The sequence below is a fragment of the Periophthalmus magnuspinnatus genome, chromosome 11 (assembly GCF_009829125.3).
Source record: "Periophthalmus magnuspinnatus isolate fPerMag1 chromosome 11, fPerMag1.2.pri, whole genome shotgun sequence".
In the NCBI taxonomy this organism is placed as follows: Eukaryota; Metazoa; Chordata; class Actinopteri; order Gobiiformes; family Gobiidae; genus Periophthalmus; species Periophthalmus magnuspinnatus.
Window position 1 is genome coordinate 20,028,566 of NC_047136.2, and position 13,169 is coordinate 20,041,734.

Sequence of the window (13,169 nt, forward strand, 5' to 3'; positions counted from 1 at the left end):
TGCAATTTAAAAATAGAAACATATATATAATTCAGTTACTGGGGTTTTTCAATACCATTTTTGAGCAAGAAGTGAAATGTGAAAATCTGATTGAACATTCCATTTGCTGGAATTCAAATGCTGAAATATCAGTTTGTTTTTAACTGTTTACTTCCCATGCTCAGGTTCATGAAATGAATCAAATGGAATTTTAGATACAAGTAACAGAATCATTTTCCCTTCTGAAAAAAACAAACAAAAAGTTTAATGAATAAAATTTAAATCACAGCAGCCAGAGTGCAATAAAATGTTTTTCTTTCATTTAAAGGTCCTACATCACCACTGGATGACATCATGAGGTGCGAGCGGGTATTTTGACTTCTGGAGAGTTAGAATTACTCAAATATTTGTGAATGAAACAAAGTCCAGATATGTTTTTGATGAGAAAACTACAGTAGAACATGGCTCACACATTTTAAATTGAATGAGATAGCAGAAAATTTGATTTATAAGGAACTACCAACATTATACCAGCAGTTCATTTGCATTATGGTGATGTCACTGATGATGTCACTTCCGGGTCCTACCAGGAAGTTCACAGCTGATTTTTTTCTAGCTTTGTTTTTGCTCCTTATTCAAAGAGACGTTTTAACCACAAATTGTATCAAATATGTAAAAAATGTAAGAATAATGTAAAGTTTTTCAATTTCCAAATAAAAACTGGGCTTAGTACAGGTATTTGAGGAAAAACAGCAAATTAGAATAAAATTTGGACTTAAAAGAATAGAAAATGTCCAAGTTGTCGTGGTTACAGTGATGAGAGGCATGTCCAGTGTTTCAGTGAATTCAACTCAAACATGATTAACTCTGAGTGGGTCCAGTGTAAAACACTATAATCAGGTTAATCAATATAAGAACATTTCCCAAACACGAGTGGTGAATTTAAAGAAGCCAAAAAAAACCAAAAAAACCAAAACACGTTAAAAGTAAAAAGAACCTGGTTTAGACGATAGTGGTCAAAATCCACAGAACATACAGAACCATGTGACCCGTCTGACCCAGGCCCACAAACTACTCATCTCTGTGGGAATGCTGTTTTTTGACCAGGAAGGTTCCACAGTATAGCATTAAGCTTATCCATCTCCAGGCAGACTACCAAGCCAAGTTGTAGAGGTTAGATCTGTGGAGAGGTGAGCCAGCACACAGCAAGTATGCATGTTTTCAAGGTATTTTAGAACTATTAAGAGACCTGAAATAAATGCTGGATAGATACATTTAATACCATACTGTGGAACATTGCAGGCAATAACATCTCCAGGGAGACAAACAGATGGAAAGTTTCTCAATGTGTTTAGTATGTCAGTAATACCCAGTTACTGTTACAACTGTGAAATTGTCTTAAAATTAAAACAATGTAGGTCACTTACATCATTATGTTACTGATGATGTAATGCAATTTTCTCTGTATAATGAGAGTATTTAAAAGTGTGGCAAAATTATACTGATTGATTTTGCGCACACAGAAAATCCAGAGCCAGACTGCTTCACTTTGGTAACACAAGAAATCTCCATTCACTCACACAGTCATGCCTTAAACCTGGATCCAAAATGTTCCAAACATGTCCAGTGAGTTTCGTCTCTCCGTGCATGCACTTTTTCCAGTTTTTGTTGTTTTATCCCATTATTCCAAAATATTTTCCTGTGGCAGTGATCGGTAACATCCAATGATTTTGCAGCAAAGTGTAATGCCTAGTTTCTTCTTAAATATTAAAAATGTTCCAAACATCTGTTCACTTCTTCGGGAGGATAACAACCCATATGTGCCCTCCCAAAAGTAGTCCCAAAAGAAGTCATAAAAGAAGTCTCGAAAATAGTCCCCAAAGGAGTCCCAAAAGTACATTCAAAGAGTTTTAAAATAATTGCAGTAAAGGTGTGGCTCAGGGAGGAGCTGTGGTTTTCATGCAAAATCAAACTGTCATCTAGACCAGCGCAGCTCTTTCACTGCAAAATATATAACCCGACAAACTCAAAAATGACTTGGTTACAGAATTTTAATCTCGAGTTATTTTGACTAATTTACATTTATTTTTAAGTCTAAAATTCGTCCAATGTCTAATTTCTGACTGGTTTCTTAAAGGTCTAATACGCAACTCTTCTGGTGTGATATCCACCACCTGCTTGTAACCATGGAGATATTATTAATTTGAGAGGTATGTTCTACAGTATGGCATTAAACTCATCAATTAGAGCATAAGTTTCAGCCTCTTCCTGCATGTGAAATAAAATAAAAGTTACAGGTCAGACCTGTGGAGAGGTGAACCCGCTAACAAAAAGAATGCATGTTTAATTGAATGTATTTTTATAAGCAAAAAACACCTATAATTGAATATAATGCCACACTGTGATATTGCAGCACAAGCAATAGCACCTCCATGGAGACAAGCAGGCGGTCCAACCATCCGAAAACTTTCTTAATTCACTTTTTTCTTAAATTTTTCAGTCAAATTAGTTTTTTCTTTCAAGAACAAATTTCTACATTTCTATTTTATATATATATATATATCTATATATATATATATATATAGATATATATATATATATATATATATATATACACAAGTCAGAAATATCTGAAAAATTGTTAAATATTAAATAAATTCAAACTAGTCAAAGCTTTTCAAGATTCAAAATTCAAGTAATTTTAAGCTAATGTAGTTATGGTTTTGCATCGGCCATTTTGTATTTCCTCTTCTTCATGTAAACAAGTGAAGTGAATCCAGCAGGTTTTTTGCAGGTAAAGTTGAGTGTGTTTTTGAGGGCAGACTGGAGCTACCCTCTGCTCTCTCGCTATAGCAGCTCTTCGCGTTGTTTCTTGGCTCGAGCTGGACCTTGACCATTTCGCAGGGCGCCATTTTGAGGACGGAGGAGTTTCCCGCGCTCCTGGTCTCCGTTGGTCCAAGGGTCAGGGGGCTCGTCACTGTCCATGTCCGAATCCGAGTGCATCAGAGCGGATGAGGTGGGAGCCGCTACTCCCTTGAGACGACCTGGAGGAGGGACCGGAGAAATCATAAACATAAGAAAATACAAATTAACACAATGGGCCTATTATTTTTTCACTGAACAAGTAAAAAGTCTGGAAGTTTATAAGACCAGTTTCCATGTTTTTCTAATATTTCAGTGTTTTAGTGGATATTACCTGTGCTAAATATTCATCACAGTTTTAAATCCGTTTAATGGCAGTTTGTGAAGAAAAGTACAGAAATATAGGAGGTATACCAGGGAGTGGGCACTTAGCCACACTGTCAAAGCTGTTGCTAACGCTAGTGGTAGCAACGTCGAGGAAAGAAGGAGCCTGATTTGTGTGTTATTGATGTTCATATCTTGATTTACGGAGAGAATAGTGAAATAAAAACCTCAGGATCATGTACAGTGTGTTAAGACAAACATTATAAGACAGCAGCAGTTACAGAAAGAGGGGCCACAGTTTTTTAATAGAAAGTGAATTGGAGCCAGAGTCGATAGGGCCAGAAGCGCCTGTTTGGAATGTGGAGGCTAGCACCTTAGCTATTATTTATGGATACATGAAGTAGCGCTGATGTAAAACAGAATCCCTCTGCTACTGTCATCAACACAAAACTCCACCCAAAATGGAAACGGCAATGGAAATGTTAACTAAATAAATGTGGTGTGATTTATTTTTATGAGTCTAATTGGAACTATTGTGTAATTTAGACATGTTTTGTCCCTTATTTACATTATGGCTGCTAGGTAACAGACCTCTGTCCTCTGACCATGTCACATCTGCTGCCCGTGCCCAGCCAGGAAGAAAAAATTCTAACCTTCACCAAAATGACAAAGAAAAGAAGAAAGAAGAGACGAGTCCAGATTTGTGTTAAAGTCTGTGTGAGTCCTTTGTGTGTGTGTGACTCCCGTGTGTGTGACTCCCGTGTGTGTGACTCCCGTGTGTGTGACTCCCGTGTGTGTGACTCCCGTGTGTGTGACTCCCGTGTGTGTGACTCCCGTGTGTGTGACTCCCGTGTGTGTGACTCCCGTGTGTGTGACTCCCGTGTGTGTGACTCCCGTGTGTGTGCTACCTGCTCGGGGCGGGTGCAGCTCCAGGCTGTCATGTTCCTCCTCTTCTAAAATCTTGTATCGACTTTTACTTCTGCGCACTTTACCTTTCCTCCTTTGAATGATGAAAAACACAATTATACCTCAAAATAAACTCATTAGAAAATCCACTAAAATGACATTATAAACACTGACTTGTTACAGCAGCAGACCAGTCCCCAGATCAGAGTCCCAGCTCCCACCAGGATCACGAAGGAGGCGATGGTCACGTACAGCACACTCCAATCTGAAAACACAACCAGAAATAAGGCCAGGGATTCATGTCCGTGGGTTTTACCGTCTTAACACATGCAGTGTTAAGGGACTAAACCAGATCTGAACCAGGACTAAGCCAGGACTAAGCCAGGACTAAGCCAGGACTAAGCCAGGACTAAGCCAGGACTAAGCCAGGACTAAGCCAGGGCTAAACCAGGACTAAGCCAGGACTAAGCCAGGACTAAGCCAGGACTAAGCCAGGACTAAGCCAGGACTAAGCCAGGACTAAGCCAGGGCTAAGCCAGGACTAAACCAGGACTAAGCCAGGACTAAGCCAGGACTAAGCCAGGACTAAGCCAGGACTAAGCCAGGACTAAACCAGGACTAAGCCAGGACTAAACCAGGACTAAACCAGGACTAAGCCAGGACTAAGCCAGGACTAAGCCAGGACTAAGCCAGGACTAAGCCAGGACTAAGCCAGGACTAAGCCAGGACTAAGCCAGGACTAAGCCAGGACTAAGCCAGGGCTAAGCCAGGGCTAAACCAGGACTAAGCCAGGACTAAGCCAGGACTAAGCCAGGACTAAGCCAGGACTAAGCCAGGACTAAGCCAGGACTAAGACAGGACTAAGCCAGGACTAAGCCAGGACTAAGCCAGGACTAAACCAGGACTAAGCCAGGACTAAGCCAGGACTAAGGCAGGACTAAACCAGGACTAAACCAGGACTAAGCCAGGACTAAGCCAGGACTAAGCCAGGACTAAGCCAGGACTAAGCCAGGACAAAGCCAGGACTAAGCCAGGACTAAGCCAGGACTAAGCCAGGACTAAGCCAGGACTAAGACAGGGCTAAGCCAGGACTAAGCCAGGGCTAAACCAGGACTAAGCCAGGACTAAGCCAGGACTAAGCCAGGACTAAGCCAGGACTAAGCCAGGACTAAGCCAGGACTAAGCCAGGACTAAGCCAGGACTAAGCCAGGACTAAGCCAGGACTAAGCCAGGACTAAGACAGGACTAAAACAGGACTAAGACAGGACTAAGACAGGACTAAGACAGGACTAAGCCAGGACTAAACCAGGACTAAACCAGGACTAAGCCAGGGCTAAACCAGGGCTAAACCAGGACTAAGCCAGGACTAAACCAGGACTAAGCCAGGACTAAGCCAGGACTAAGCCAGGACTAAACCAGGACTAAACCAGGACTAAACCAGGACTAAACCAGGACTAAACCAGGACTAAGCCAGGACTAAGCCAGGGCTAAACCAGGACTAAGCCAGGACTAAGCCAGGACTAAACCAGGACTAAACCAGGACTAAACCAGGACTAAGCCAGGACTAAGCCAGGACTAAGCCAGGACTAAGCCAGGACTAAACCAGGACTAAACCAGGACTAAGCCGGGACAAAACCAGGACAAAACCAGGACGGGCAGGATGCAGATGTGTCCAGGACTTTTTTCCTGATCTTATACAAGCCAAACATTGCACTCAATAGGAGCACATTTCCTTAGATTTGACTTTAGTAATCATGATGTTAGTTAATGATTTGAGGATAAGGTTGGTAAAAGTATCGAAAATCAGACACTTATTGATACTAAAACTAGTATCAAAACTAGATACTCATTGTCAACAGGACCACTATGGAGCCTGCTGGACACGGAGGGATTATACAGATATAAACCCACATGGGAATAGAAAAGAAAGTACTACCATTTAATGTGGAAAATCACATTCTAGTGTGAGTGTTTTTATCATCATCGTGGTATCGGTATCGAGTATCAAGTTTGAAATTTTAGTATTATGACAGTACTATTAATAATTTAACAGTTGTATTGCTGTATCCCTGGCCGTACCACAGTTACTCTCCTGGTCTCCAAACTGAGCTCTGATGAAGTTCTCCATCCAAAATGGCTGACACACACAGCGCCGCGTGAACGAGTCACAGTCGCCATGGCCAGAGCAGTTCAGCTGACAGACTGCAGGGGGCGACAGGGAGAGATTAGAAACAAGGGGTGCACAATAAATCTCAATTGAAGTGAAACTGCAATTTGAGTTGGCACAATTTTCAAATCACAAAGGCTGATTTTTATATAATTTATATGTAATGTGAACAAAAACTCTTGTCTTTATATGAGTCCCTGTAGTACCTCTACAACCCCCCTAAAACAATCCAAATGCAAAATATTGTAAAAAAAAACAAAAAACAAAAAAACAAAAACATGAGCTGTGACCAAAGCGTGTATAAAGGAGGGGACTAAGTGAATGTGACATTACCCACAGCATTCGGCTCCAGTCAAATGAAACTCATCAAGGCCAGAGCAGTTTAAGGGGGCAATTTGGAGCATATTCCATGTTTGGAATTCCAACAGTAAGTATCATAGTAATCACAGACCTAATCTGGAGAGAGGCTGTTGAAGGTAATGCCCCTTACTGCCTGCACCGCTGGTTTAGCAGGGAGCGGCCGCTTATCAACGCTGTCGATCAAATCTGTTGCTAAAACTAGTGGAATGCCTGAATTGTCTGTCATTAATGTTCATATCTTGATTTAAAACACAAGTGAAAGTGAAATAAAAACACCAGGATCATGTAGAGTGGGTTAATACGGACATTTTAAGACCTAAATGATTGGCCTCTCTTTGTGTAACTGCTGTTGTCAGGCTCGAGTTTTTCAATGTAAAGTGAATTGGAGCCTGAGTCGATAATCGAGTCGGCTAGCAGGTTAGCTATGTCCATTTATATATACATATCCATTTATATATGTCTGTGATCAATAAACAGGAGAATGAAACACTTTAGTTAAATCAGTCATAGAGGTTCTTTATTCCACCTTCTGCTTCTCATATCTGAGGTAAATATCACACATGACAGACTGCAGTTATTTAGATTTAGAACGATCTCTATAGTCTAATCCTGTGGTTCAATGGACCTCTATAAACATGTTCTGAAACACATGGGATTCTTGGGTTAGTTAGTCTTTTCTCAAATGTGAATGTGCACTCTGAACAGAATCCTACTTTTTAAACATAAATCCATACACTGTATATATAAAGGTACATAGCTAACCTGCTCGCCGCTGCGTTCTAAACAGGAGGTGATCATGGGCGTGCTTCTGGCTCAATCAACTTTGGCTCCAATTCACTTTACATTGAAAAACTGTGGCCCCTCTCTCTGTAACTGCTACTGTCAGACTCATCATTTTGGTATAAAAATGTTTATATTACATGATCCTGGTGTTTTTTTTTTTCTTTATTGTGTCTGGTCTGTAAATCAAGATATGGGTTTGATTGACAGAGTTGCTAAGCATCCTCCAACGGTATGGGTGGGAAGGGGCATTACCTTCAACAGCCTCACTCCAGATACGCTCTTTGGTTGCTATGATACTCACGACTTGGCTCCATATTGGCCCCTACAACTGCTCTAGCCTTGATGAGCTTCATTTGATTGGAGCCGCTGTGGGTCAGTCTCACTTAGTCCACTTCTTTATACAGTCTATGCATAGATCACAAATCTAATCGCAAAAGTTGTCCTGTTGTTTCTACAGGGAAATTTAAAACATTATAGAAAAAAGTTTAGCTGAGTCTGAGGTGAAAATTATAAATAAACAAAATGGAGTTTGTTTAAAAATAAATGAGTTTAATGTCTGCTGCTGTTGACTCACTGACTGTGTCCACTCGTCTGGCTTTAAAGATGAGGAATTCATTCTTCTGTTTCCGCAGTTTGTTTCTGAGTCCCAGTGCAACACTATGTCCGGCCAGAGGGGGGCGCCCTGGACCACCAGACACCAGGAAGACCAGACGGGTACTGCAAAATTATTGCATTTTCTTAAAACCTTGAGCCAATAAATAAACATGCATGCGGATGCGCTTTTGACAGTTTTATTCAAAGACTATTGTGATGTGCAGTGCTGAGGGCTGCATGCAGAGCTTTGTTTTGATGACGTTAACGCTCCCATTGGGCATCACAGTTTTCTAACGCAGAGGTCAGCGGACTTGTTTCTTTTATGAAGTAGTTTTAGATAAATATTGTGATTTAAAATTTGGAAATTATAACATAATGATCCACGAGTGTCATAAATTATAACTATAGAGACACAAGCCCAATAGGGCTGGTTTAACACCCTGTACAATTTCTTTCAATGTATGTGAGGTCAAAGTAAACCAACCAAGGACTTTATCTAATTACAAAGAGTTTTTGTTACCTGTGCTCGTTGAAGGCGCTGATGCTGCGGACAATGATGTCACTGTCCAGGACGCCCAGTAAAACCCCGACCTGCCTCAAGAGCATGTCCCTCTGCCTCTGAGACACAGAGGACACCGGGACCTCCAAGATGAGCTCCACCAAGTCACGCTCAAATGCATCTACATAGGGAACAGTAGAGGCTTTAGTGAGACAGAAGACACAGAAGAGACAGAAGAGAGAGAGAAGAGAGGTGAAAGAGGAGAGGAGAGAAGAAGAGAGGAGAGAGAAGGAGGAAAGAGGAGAGAGGAGACCAGGACCTCCAAGATGAGCTCCACCAAGTCACGCTCAAATGCATCTACAGGGGGAACAGTACAGGCTTTAGTAAGACAGAAGAGACAGAAGAGAAAGGACAGAGAGAAGAGAGGTGAGAGAGGAGAGGAGAGAAGAAGAGAGGAAAGAGAGAGGAGACCAGAATCTCCAAGATCCACCAAGTCAAATGCATCTACAGGGGGAACAGTGGAGGCTTTAGCAAGACAGAAGAGAGAGAGAGGGAGAGAGAGAGGAGAGAGAGAAAGAGGAGAGACAGGAGAGAGGAGACCAGGAGCTCCAAGATGAGTTCCACCATGTCACGCTCAAGAGTGTTCTGGGTTAAACTGGGTCAAGTGAAGATGAACCATAGACTGTATAAAGAAGTGGACTAAGTGAGTGTGACGTCGCCCAGAGTGTTCGGCTCCAGTCAAATGAAGCTCATCCAGGCTAGCAGTTATAGCGGCTAATCTGGAGCAAAGTTCCTTATTTGGAATTTGACAGCAAATATCATAGCAACCAAAGAGCCAATCCAATGCAAGCCCACTCCCAGTAAGGAAACATGTTTTTTATGTCTTAACTTTTTTGTGACTTAAAAGTTACTAAATATGGTTTTAAAACAGGAATATTAAAGAGATCACCAGATTATATCACCAGCTTCAAACTGCAAATGCTGTTAGCCTTGATGAGCTTCATTTGACTGGAGCCAAACGCTGTGGGTGATGTAACATTCACTTAGTCCACTTCTTTATAAAGTCTATGGTTTATCTTCACTTGACCCAGTTTAACCCAGAACATTGTTATGTTTCTTTACCAGGTTTGACGTCGACTGTGCCGTGGGCTTTGCTGCTCTGTCCTTTGGAGTCGGTCACAGTCAGAGTGAAGCTGTACGAGCCCGGCACCAGGTTACCCAAGAACAGCACCGCCTGGTGGTCAGAGCCATTCAGCACATCCTACAACACAGACACAAGCTGATTGTCTAACACATCTTTATATGGTTTATCAACATCTACTCAGTCCTTAAAACATATAATCTACTTAAATCATTGTTTTCATTAAATTAACTTCATATTCAATTGTACAGGGCTGCAACGATTAATGGACTAACCATGACTAGTCAAAAATACAAAATATTCATAATCTCATACTGATAATTGTAATATTAGTATGCAGACTCTGCTATAAAAAGGTCGTTTTGAGTGTTTCAAAGACATGACATTACTAAATAAATAATATTATTATTATTATGATATTATGAACACCGGCTGATGGGCTGCGTCAGGCTCCTCTTACCCGGGTTAATGAGCTGTGTCAGTGTCCACTCACCCCGGCTGATGGGCTGCTGTCGTCTCGGCTCCACATGTAGCTGACCGCTCCCTTATCGTCGGTGGAGTGAGAGCCGTCTAAAAAGGCTGTGCTCTGGGGCAGAGACACCACAGAGCTGGGCAGGACATGGGCCGTAGGGGGCTGATCCACCTCTGCACCAGGAGAAGAAGAACAATGATATTTACATGACACAAACTTTGCAAAGGTGGTAATCTATACAGTAGTTTGAGGCAGACTGATTGGTGGGTTTCAGATTCTAGACTGTCATCAACATTCCCTGGGGGTGTGACGCTAACTGGAGGCTCAGCTCTGTCTGAAGCTCTGTCACTCTGTTACTTAGACTTTAATCTGAAGTGGCTTAGCTGATTTGTGCTGTTAAACAAGTCCCTCTCAAATAAAATTACAGTCAAAAGTAAAAGAACATTCTGTTCTGTAAACTAAACTATAATAAAAGTGTTTTTATAAGCTAAACTGTAAGTCTTTATAAAAAAAACTTTTTTTTATTATAGTATAGTTTAGTTTAACTAAACTATAATAAAAGTGTTTTATAAATTAAACTAAACTATAATAAAAGTATGTTTATAAACAAAACTAACAATAATAAAAGTGTTTTTATAAACTAAACTAAACTATAAGTGTTCATAAAAAGTTTTTTTTTTTAACTAAACTATAATAAAAGTGTTTTATAAACTCAGTTAAACTATAATAATAATCTGTACCTTCTCTGACGATGACGGTCACGGTGTCGCTGCTCTGGAGCTTCCTCTCGTCCGTCACTGTAAGAGTGAACTCGTATGTGCCCTGCTCCAGACCTGTCACCGTGGCAATAGCAGCGTCTGCGTTCTCTATCCTCACTTCGTTTGGACCCCTGCAGAGAGAGAGTGAGTGAGTGAGATATTATACACACACATACACATATATAAATATATATATAAATATATATATATATATATATATAAATATAAATATATATATATATATATATAAATATAAATATATATAAATATAAATATATATAAATATAAATATATATAAATATAAATATAAATACATATAAATAAATATAAATATAAATACATATAAATAAATATAAATATAAATACATATAAATAAATATATATATATATATATATATATATATATATATATATATATATATATATATATATATATATATATATATATATATATATATATATATATATATATATATATATATAAAGTATATAAGTATATAAAATCTAAACACACATGAATGAAAGGAATGAGTGGAGACTAGATCCAAGTTCCACTTTTCAATCCTGAGCCCCAAACCATACCATAAACAAAGCCAACTCAAATAAGGAAGTCTTAAGGACACTTTAAAAAATGTAAACAGTTAAAATGTTCCTCTGTGGCCCAAGGCCAGATGGCCCAAGGCCCAGTTCTGGGCTGGTGGTTGGAAAATCGTGTTTTAATTTCAGCATTTGGTCAGTGTGCAAAGCAGATGAAGTCATGTAACTGCATGAGTTGAGCCTTGTACAACTCATTTATGATATTCTAATTCACACATACACTCACCTGAAGGATTATTAGGAACACCATACTAAAACGGTGGTTGACCCCCTTTCGCCTTCAGAACTGCCTTAATTCTGTGTGGCATTGATTCAACAAGGTGCTGATTCATTCTTTAGAAATGTTGGCCCATATTGATAGGAGCATCTTGTAGTTGATGGAGATTTGTGGGATGCACATCCAGGGCACGAAGCTCCCGTTCCACCACATCCCAAAGATGCTCTATCGGGTTGAGATCTGGTGACTGTGGGGGCCATTGTAGTACAGTGAACTCATTGTCATGTTCAAGAAACCAATTTGAAATGATTCGAGCTTTATGACATGGTGCATTATACTGCTGGAAGTAGCCATCAGAGGATGGGTACATGATGAGGAAGGGATGAACATGGTCAGAAACAATGTTCAGGTAGCCCGTGGCATTTAAATGATGCCCAATCGGCACTAAGGGACCTAAAGTGTGCCAAGAAAACATTCCCCACACCATTACACCACCACCACCAGCCTGCACAGTGGTAACAAGGCATGATGGATCCATGTTCTCATTCTGTTTACGCCAAATTCTGACTCGACCATTTAAATGTCTCAATAGAAATCGAGACTCATCAGACCAGGCAACATTTTTCCAGTCTTCAACTGTCCAATTTTGGTGAGCTTGTGCAAATTGTAGCCTCTTTTTCCTATTTGTAGTGGAGATGAGTGGTACCCGGTGGGGTCTCTTGCTGTTGTAGCCCATCCGCCTCAAGGTTGTGCGTGTTGTGGCTTCACAAATGCTTTGCTGCATTCCTTGGTTGTAACGAGTGGTTATTTCAGTCAACGTTTCTCTTCTATCAGCTTGAATCACTCGGCCCATTCTCCTCTGACGTCTAGCATCAACAAGGCATTTTTGCCCACAGGACTGCTGCATACTGGATGTTTTTCCCTTTTCACACCATTCTTTGTAAACCCTAGAAATGGTTGTGCGTGAAAATCCCAGTAACTGAGCAGATTGTGAAATACTCAGACCGGCCCGTCTGGCACCAACAACCATGCCACGCTCAAAATGGCTTAAATCACCTTTCTTTCTCATTCTGACAGTCAGTTTGGAGTTCAGGAGATTGTCTTGACCAGGACCACAGCCCTAAATGCATTGAAGCAACTGCCATGTGATTGGTTGATTAGATAATTGCATTAAGGAGAAATTGAACAGGTGTTCCTAATAATCTTTTAGGTGAGTGTATAGTCCTTGTACATACTTGGCCTGCTTCCACAGGTAGGTGGCGATCTTTTGGTCATCAGAGCTCTTGCTTCCATCCAGAGTGGTTCTGTCTACAGGTAAAGTGAGCTCCTTCTCTGGGCCGGCGTCTGCCACGGGAGCCATGTTGTTTTCTGTGGGAGAAATACAGCATCATTAAATGGAATTCTATATCTCCCATTACACAGTGAACGCCACTGAGGGATTACACAGATATAAGACACATGGGAACAGAACACAAAGTACTACTATTTAATGTTGAAAATCACATTCTAT

The 13,169-nt window shown here is 40.5% G+C and overlaps 1 protein-coding gene across 1 annotated transcript in view; it reads right to left on the reverse strand.

The window, feature by feature from the left end:
- Positions 1 to 2,714: 2,714 nt before the first annotated feature.
- Positions 2,715 to 13,169, reverse strand: part of kiaa0319l (KIAA0319-like ortholog) — a 33,779-nt gene continuing 23,324 nt past the window's right edge. Inside the window, exons 15-24 of the mRNA XM_033974895.2 lie at positions 12,895 to 13,027; positions 10,828 to 10,976; positions 10,109 to 10,260; positions 9,597 to 9,735; positions 8,496 to 8,655; positions 7,956 to 8,098; positions 6,151 to 6,273; positions 4,246 to 4,336; positions 4,074 to 4,165; positions 2,715 to 3,023 (exon numbers count right to left, since the gene is read on the reverse strand). Of these exons, the coding sequence (XP_033830786.1) occupies positions 2,827 to 3,023; positions 4,074 to 4,165; positions 4,246 to 4,336; positions 6,151 to 6,273; positions 7,956 to 8,098; positions 8,496 to 8,655; positions 9,597 to 9,735; positions 10,109 to 10,260; positions 10,828 to 10,976; positions 12,895 to 13,027 (1,379 nt within the window). The 3' untranslated portion in view covers positions 2,715 to 2,826. The remainder of the gene's footprint in view (positions 3,024 to 4,073; positions 4,166 to 4,245; positions 4,337 to 6,150; positions 6,274 to 7,955; positions 8,099 to 8,495; positions 8,656 to 9,596; positions 9,736 to 10,108; positions 10,261 to 10,827; positions 10,977 to 12,894; positions 13,028 to 13,169) is intronic.